At 34.2% G+C, this 9036-nt stretch overlaps 1 protein-coding gene across 5 annotated transcripts in view; it reads right to left on the bottom strand.

The window, feature by feature from the left end:
• Nucleotides 1-9036, bottom strand: part of LOC110102932 — a 206637-nt gene that overhangs the window by 129490 nt on the left and 68111 nt on the right. For all 5 annotated transcript variants that reach the window (XM_028693545.1, XM_028693546.1, XM_028693544.1 and 2 more), the window contains one exon: nucleotides 8313-8450. In XM_028693545.1, coding sequence (XP_028549378.1) covers nucleotides 8313-8450 — 138 coding nt within the window. The remainder of the gene's footprint in view (nucleotides 1-8312; nucleotides 8451-9036) is intronic.

Here is a 9036-nt window from a genome sequence, read left to right as displayed (position 1 = left end):
CCCCCCCCCCCCCCTTCTTGCCTACATCAGACTCCACTTCTTGAAAACTCATCTCCCGATGAGTTAGCTTTTGTCTTCTTCCGAGGAGGTGAAGACGGAGAATCTAATTCTTTAATCATTTCTTCATATTTCTTCAGGATCTATTCTCGTTCTTTCATAAATTGATCTTGCAAACGCTGCTTCTTCTTCATGTACCTTTCTATACACAAGTGCATCCATGACTGAAGTTTGTACATTTCATATTGCAGGGGATTTGTTGATTTTGATGGAATCCATCTGTCCATCGAAAGAGGGTCTTCAATTTCTTCTGGCTTGCTTTCTTCCTTGACTGAATCGATCTTTTTGTCTTTTTCCATTTTTTCTAAAAAAGAGACTCAACAATAAAAAAAGACTCAACCTAAAGAAACTTAGACTCACACAACTTGACTTGACTTGACAAACCAACTTAAAAAATCTATGACTTCCTAACTTGCTCTGATACCACATTGGTGTAAGCAAAAATTTGGGAAGGGGCCCAAATTTTTGCTAACAAAAGAAGACTTTACTAGGTAATAAAAAAGACACGAAAGAACACAAATAAGCCATAAATAAATTCACTTTATAATATAAAGACACTTACAAGACACTTACAAACTTTGACAAACCCCTAAAGTTGCTTTGCTTAAAGAAAAAGAATACAGGTGGGGTGGTCACTTGCGGAGAGACGAAAGAGGTTAGAAGACTGAGAAGAAAGAGGAGAAGCTCGCAAGCTTTCTTAGAGAAGAGAAGAAGAAGAAGTGGGCAAAGCTCGCAAGCTTTTCCAACAAAACCCGCAGGTTTATATTTTCAAAAATCATTCACATAACATATTCAAACAACCCAAAACATTTACTATTTATAGACATGAGAGGGGAATACAAACAGCCCAAAAAACTCTTCATATTCTTAATTAAATAAGGGAAATGAAAAGCCAACAGTCAACTCCAGGAAACAAAGCACCATAGCCACGGAAAAGCCCCCAAAAGTCACGGAAAACAGCCCAGGCAGAACCCGAAGAGGCAACCAAAAGAACCAAGGAGGCAGCCGTGGGAACCAAGGAGGAAAGGCACGAGAACCCAAGAACCATCCAGGGGAAACAAATAGACAAGGGGAAAGAGAAGAGACAAAATTAATGAGCTACTAATAAATTAATAAGTGAACTAAAAACATAGCTCATAATGAGCTAACTCTTAATTCAATAAATGAATTAAAAACCAGCTCATAATGAGCTAAATCTTAGCTCAAAAATTAATGAGCTAGCAAGCTCAAGGGAAGTCAAGACCAAATTTTTTTTGGGTTTGATTTGACCCCCCCCCCCCTTTGCTACATCAGACTCCCCTACTTGAGAACTCATCTCCCGATGAGTTAGCTTTGTTCTAAAGGCGTTGCATCAAGAGACACCAAGGCTTGAGATTGCTCACTTGACACCAAGACTCAAATGACAACATGACTCATAAAACTCACATGACAAAACTTGACTCACCAAGATTGACTTGACAAACCAACTCATAAACTTTGACTCAAATAAAGACTCAACCTAAAGAAACTTAGACTCACACAACAACAACTCAATGACCTAGGATATACCAAAACTCACTATAATTCACAAATAACTCATAACATCAAGACACACACGACTAATAAGACTTACAAGACTAACTTGACAGACCGACTCACAAACCTAGGACTTCCTAACTTCCTCTGATACCAAAAATGATGCGAGTGAAAATCCCTGGGGAGAGGGCCCCCCAAGAAATTCTTGATCACCTCAAAAAATAACAAAAATACAACTTAGGAACTAAGTAATAAGAAGAACAAACTCTTACATTTCATATAAAAAGACACTTACAAACTTTTGACTCAATCGACTCAAGCAAGACACCTTACAACTCTTACAAACGACACAAACACAAATTAAAACCTAAACCTGCTTTCCAAGAGATGAAAGATACAATGGAGAGGATACTTATGGAGAGATGAAAGAGATTAGAAGTCGAGAAGAAGGGTGGAAAAAACTCGCAAGTCTCCCCGAGAGATAGAAGAAGAAGAAGAAGAAGAAGCTCCCAAGCTCTTCCAAGAAAATTCCCAGATTTCTTTTCAAAAATTCTTTCTTAACATTACTTTAAAACATTCCAAAACATCTCATATTTATAGACATGAGAGGGGAATACAAACAGAATAAAATATACAGTATAAAATGTGGGATTCTATAAAAAAATTATTTATAATTTTTTTTAGAGATGCAAAAAGTGAGGTATGATATTTTAGATAAATTTTGACTTTTAACTTTTCAAATTTTAAGTATTAAATATTCCAGTGAGCAAGTTATATCTAGGATTACTAATACTCATTGATTTAAAATATTAGCAAGAAAATTATTATCTTTTCTCGGTATTTGGAACTATGTATTAAAATAATTTAACCCACTAAACTTTATAACTCATCAAAAATTACTATAAGTGTTATTTCAAACCATAGTGTGGTGAGTGGTGACCAAGTTTTATCATTCAACTTAATATTTTCATAAACATTTTTTGGTATATCATAGAAGAAAATTGTGTTTGATGTGTATTGAGGCATCTGATAAGTGTTAATTATTTATGATGATAATTATAAGTTCTGTAATCCACTTCAAGAAATTTTAACTGTGTACGCTTTCTTAAAAATGACTAATGAATTGATGATCATAAAAAAAGTTTTTTATGTTTTATGATAATCTAAACAAATTAGTTTTCAACCCGCTCAATCTTGATTAGTAACAGTCAGGATAAATATTGGGGGAAAATATATGTTATTGGATTACCCGTCTTTGCTATGTCTCATATCTGATAGAAAGGAGTCCAAATGGGGCACGAGTGCATGACTATGACATTTGGGGAGCTGCCCCATCTCTACATGGGCTAAGATGAAAGGAAATTTTGGAGAAGAAGTATTTGCAACTCCTCCATAGAAGAGCCTTGTTAAAGATCGTTTGAATTTTAAGAAAAGTTCCCAATTAGTTACTGATTGTCTTGGCAGATCATGTTGATCAAAATAAAACAGTACATTTGCTTGAGTGTAGGTTTTATTGGTCTTTATTAAGAAGGAATAATGCAAGGATTGTTGATTAATTTTGTGCCTGTCAAATGGGAAAAATTATTAAAGGGCACGCTAATATGTACACTTGTTCCCCAAACTCTGGGGGTTAATTTGTCTATGCATTTTTATGGGGATTACCTAGGACTATTTGAAACCATGATATTATAATGGTGCTCATTGATAAATTTTATAGATTGCTAACTAAATTCTATAATACATGACTATTAATGCAATTTATGTAGCTTAAGTTTTGTTTAAGGAAAAGTCAGGTTATATTAATCCAGATCATAGTAAATGGCAGAGACGTCAAATTAAATTTCTCATTTTTTTGAAAAAACAAATTATGAAAATTATCAAATCCTACAGTTAATTTTTCGTCATCCCTTCACGCTCAAGAATAGTAAATATAAGTCTTGAAAAACTATGAAGCAGTTCGATTGAAAAATATCCAACTAATTAGGTCTGCATATTCTTACTTCTAAATCTGCATACATTAGCATTATATGCAAATCAATAAGCAAGATCTAATTTGAAATTGCAAGTACTAAACTTTATAGAGCTATAGAGAATATGCAATTGAGATACTAGATCATTGACGGATCATTATTAGACTATCTGTTGAAGCAAAGAAATCGAAATTGTTCTCCCGATACTCCTATCACATGAATGATTTCCCAATATAGATATTAAAATGGTCTCCTCTGTTTGACTCATCCATAAAATCTCCTATTACTCATGTATGAATATCTTTCCTCGATTTAAGCTTTGCTATTTTAATCAATCTACACAGTTTAGTCTTTGGGCTTTATGTTCAGCAAACCACTACTGTTAAATGAACCTACAGCTCACCTTCCTAGACTGCTTGTGGCGAGGGTTCTAGTTGAATTGGATGTCTCGGAAAAATGACTTTTGGATTGGCTCATCTTCTTGTAGTTATTGTTAAAATGTTGTTTTTCAGAGTATCTCTTCATATTGTACTACATGCAAAATTTTTGGATAAAATTACTCAGGTTACTACAACGCCCATCCAGAACTAAAAAAAATCAATTATAATTAATCATTGCAGTCAAGAATGTCGGGTGCATGCTAATTATCAAAATATATCTCCACTTGTAGTGGGCGCAATTCGATTTCCAAAGTTCAAGCATGTACACAAATGGTGAAAAAATCAAGTGGAAAATAGTATACTCTGTTTCACATTCAAAATCATAGCTTCGAACCAGCCAATTAAGTTAGCCCTTCATCCCATTTTATTAATAAAGATGTTGATGCCACTGTGTATGAGCAGCCTTCTTATTCAAACGTTAGCCTGTCAAGTATTGACATCCAATTGGATAAGATGTGCACAAAATCTATCGAAATTCCCACTCATTCACTAGACTACAAGCTGTGATGCACAAATGAAAGCTGAGCTCGGATCTCATTAAGACATTAACTATCATATGGATAGTTTAAACTTCATCATAATGTAAACCTATACTAAATATATATATATATATATATAATCAGGCAATTAACTATCATTGTCTTTTGTTTACTCATTTCATTATCTGGTTGAAACATTTGCTTTAAAAAAAAAACTATAAAACGTATAGATCTTGATCATTTACTACTGCATGCATAATATGATACAACTACAAAGATGCACAACCTATACAAGATTTACATGAGAATTTAAAAAGGCCAACTGAATGATACAAAAGAAATTTTATAGTGTTATAAATATTAAGAGAAGTGCTCATAAGAATAATGGTCCAAGTCATCATTCGTATAAATTTGGAATGTTTCGTGCGGATCAAATATAAGAAATTGCATGCAAGGTTTTGAAATCCTTTAAAAATTAGTAGGAAACTAAATTTAAAGTTTCATACTGATATATTTATTGATCATATTTTCAAAATTATCGACAAGTTGCCTTATCAAGAAAAATTTGAACATCAATAATTGCATGTTAATTTTTTAATAGAAAATATTGCTATCATAATTATTGTTTCCGCATATCCAAACATTCCAGTTCTGGTTGCAAATTTGGATGTTGAAAGTATCATTTTTGATGATGTGAAAACTGGGACAAATGATGAGTGCAGATTTTGAGCTAGTGTGAAAGGCCGGCTTCCCTGAAATAATGCCTAAAAGAGCAAGTAGAAACTACCGAGCCTAACTCTTAAATTCTTGGATAACTAAAAAGAAAATTCTCTAGAAGAGAGGTCTTAACACACATCAGGGCAGTCAAAATGATATATGCTGTAAGAACCAACATGGCCGGTACAGTTGAACCGACCCTAATTAACCAGCGAGCAAAAAGAGTGGAGCAGGTTGAGAAGCAAGCGGGACAGAACAGTGCAAACGAGTGAGGAAACACATGCGGGAATGAAAAGCTACAACTCCTCAAGAGAGATATGTCCATTTCACTCACTCCAATAGAATCAGACGAACGCAAGTGGTAGATGATAGAAACTGAAGGGAGGCAGCAACTAAGAGGAAGAAAATGAAAATTTGGAGAACGAAAAAAAAAATGGATAAGAAAGAAGAGAAGTTTATTATTCACTATTTACTCAAAATAAGTAAGTAATTCTTTACCTTATATTCTTTTGGTGAAAGAGGAGGTGGGGAGAAAAGAATTTTGTGTGTTCGAGGGAGACAAAGAAGGAAGTGTAAGTGATTTCAATTTCTTATTTTTTTCTATTCAAATTTAGAGATGGGAATTTATAAAATTTGATTCCCATGACTGAAGAAAAATATGTGATTGTCCAATAAGAAAAAATTCAAATAAGAAGAAATCTAGTGGGTGAGAGTCTCGAATCAAAGAGAAAGGAAAGAAGGTTTATCGATGTCATGCCCAAAAATCAAAATGGTATCAGATCAATACACCAAACGGAAGATGGGAACTAAGTGCCATATAAGATAAATTGATATGTCATAGGAGCCACCTCTTAAACCATGTATGGGACAAAGTGCTACATGACAGGAGCCACCACTTGAACTTGTAGGGGTCACCTCTAAAATCCTATCTACCTGAAGGATGATTCTGGGAAAATTGTTTATAGCCAATTGAGCTTACTAGATTCAAGTTGTGTACATGAAGCTATTTATATTGTCCCATCATAAGAAACTTCGATCCAATTAGTCATGCCTTAAAAGTGGCCATAAACGATAATAATCAAATCTTATATCCAAAAAAACACATTCTCCACTGGCCATGTTTATGAGTCAAAAAATTCTAGGTGAAGCATTTGTTGTTAATTACTAAATTAGCATTTGGACAGCATAATCCTTGGATGCTAACAAGAATCCTTAGATCTAGGATTGGTAAATAACCATTAATTTACTATATAGATCAAGGCATATCAACATAATAAAAAAAATCATAAGATTTTAATCAGGTTTTTCATCGTTCCTCTCACTCTCCTTCCAACATATGTGCAGATTCCATAGCACCACATCAAATCAAAACCTAAGGAAAGTCATCATAACAAACTTTTAGAGAGTATAATGGCTAAAATCAATCCAAAGTTCTCTCTCATTAGTAAAAGACATAATTGACAAGGGGATTATGCCAAGGGTAACTTTGAACCAAGAACAATAAGTTCTCAAATAGGGGTAAAATCTCTAATTAGTGTTTCAAATACTATTTAATCTGTCACCTTAAAATACTATCAACTCGGCTCTCATGAAATGAGGCAAATCTTTTAAAGTCCACTCATACATCACACAACAACAACAACAACAACAACATCAAACCTTTATCCCACTACGTGGGGTCGGCTACATGAATCCTTTTTCTCCATTGTGTCCTATTAAAAGTCAAATTCTCGTTTAAATCTAATAAAGAAAGGTCATTCCTAATATTTTTTAACCAAGTCTTTTTAGGTCTACCCCTACCTTTCTTAACATAAGTCAAATCTAATACCTCTACTCTCCTAACCGGGTCATCGCAAGGCTGCCGTTTTATGTGACCAAACCATCTAAGGCGACTTTCTCTAATCTTATCTTCTACTGGAGCTACACCAACCTTTTCACGTATATGCTCATTTCGTATCCTATCTCTAAGGGTAAAGCCACTCATCCACCTGAGCATCCTCATCTCTGCCACACTTAACTTAGTATTATGCTTCTCTTTTAAAGGCCAACATTCGGCACCATAAAGCATTGCAGGCCTCACTACCATCTTATAGAATTTTTCCTTAAGTTTGAGGGGTACATTTCTATCACATAACAAGCCCGATGCATTCCTCCACTTCAACCATCCAATTTGAATTCTGCTGATAATATCCCCATCTATTTCACCATCACTCTGAACAATAGATCCAAGATATCTAAAACGTGTACTCTTATTAATGACTTGATCGCCCAAAGTCACAATCCCCTCACTAGGTCTATTACTACTAAAATTACACTCCATATATTCCGTTTTAGATCTACTCAAGCGAAAACCTTTAGACTCCAAGGTTGACCTCCATAATTCAAGTTTACCTTCAACTCCCTCTCTAGTCTTATCAACAAGAAGAATATCATCAGCAAAAAGCACACGCCAAGGTACATCCTCTTGCAAATGTCTAGTGAGAACATCCATGACTAAAGCAAAAAGATATGGGCTTAAGGCTGATCTTTGATGTAACCCAACCGAAATAGGGAAATACTTGGTCAAACCACCTTGTGTTTGAACACAAGTAATAGCTCCTGCGTACATATCTTTAATGATTTGAATATAAGCATTATTGACTCCTTTCTTTTCAAGAACTCTCCATAGCACTTCTCTTGGAACTTTATCATATGCTTTTTCTAAATCAATAAATATCATATGTAGATCCTCCTTATTTTCTCTATATTTCTCCATCAAACCTCTTAATAAATGTATGGCTTCCATAGTCGACCTACCCGGCATGAATCCAAATTGATTTTGAGAAACATTAGTATCACGCCGCAACCTATGCTCCATAACTCGCTCCCATAGTTTTAAAGTATGACACATTAACTTAATACCTCTATAATTCGCACAATCTTGTGCATCACCTTTACATACAAATAAATACTCATACATCACACGTACAAATAAATACTTCCCAGTTCCCATGGACATATACATACAATAGAGAGATAGAGAGAGAGCTTTGTAATTATTTTATTATTAAGGGAGTGAATCTTGTTCAAATCAAGGGGAAAAAACACTAACAAGAAAATTCAAAGCCCTGCATGGTATCCAACCAGAGGTAAACCTGTTCCACTAGACCATGAAGGCGTTGAAGCACACGCCTTATAACAGATATGATAGCAACGTCCCGAATTTGATCCCAATAAGAGGAACCTGTCTTTGGAGAGGTTCCTGGATAGATCTCAGATAGCATGTCCCTGGCCTGTAGGAAATTAACAAAAAATAGACCTCAGTTCATGTTCTATCAAGTAAAATAGGAAGCTTGAAAAGTATAAATGTTGGTGAGTGTTCAAAGTTATGGGAAATAGTTATTCACAGTTCGTCACCAGTAAGAAATTTGACTTCTTTTAAGGATGAGAAATTGGTATAGAACTCCATAAGGTGTGGCATTTTGTTTAATAAGAATATTTCTTTTCAAAATTTGTACCAAAAAAAAAGAGTGAATAGTTTATCATATTTTGTAAATAGAACTAACTAAATGTTGAACACATGCCAGAGTTTCTTGAAACCTTTCTGTTTAGGTTTCTTAAACCCTTGCCATTACCACAAGGGTTTGTCATGAAATCCTAATATTATTATTAGGCTTCTTATAAAACCCTAATATCACTACTAAAATTTATCATAAACCATAGTATTTCTTCTGGAATTTACTATGAAATCCTTCTTTTATAATTAGAGTAATACATATTTTGTATAACAGATTCAAAATAAACTCTAGTAAAAACACCAAAGTAATATATAACTCAAGTAATAATACTAAGTTTCAAGAAATCTATAAAATATGATAA

The sequence above is a fragment of the Dendrobium catenatum genome, unplaced genomic scaffold (assembly GCF_001605985.2).
Source record: "Dendrobium catenatum unplaced genomic scaffold, ASM160598v2 fragScaff_scaffold_315, whole genome shotgun sequence".
Classification (NCBI taxonomy): Eukaryota; Viridiplantae; Streptophyta; class Magnoliopsida; order Asparagales; family Orchidaceae; genus Dendrobium; species Dendrobium catenatum.
The sequence above is the reverse complement of the archived record's forward strand: the minus strand, read 5'-3'. Positions and strand labels throughout refer to the sequence as shown.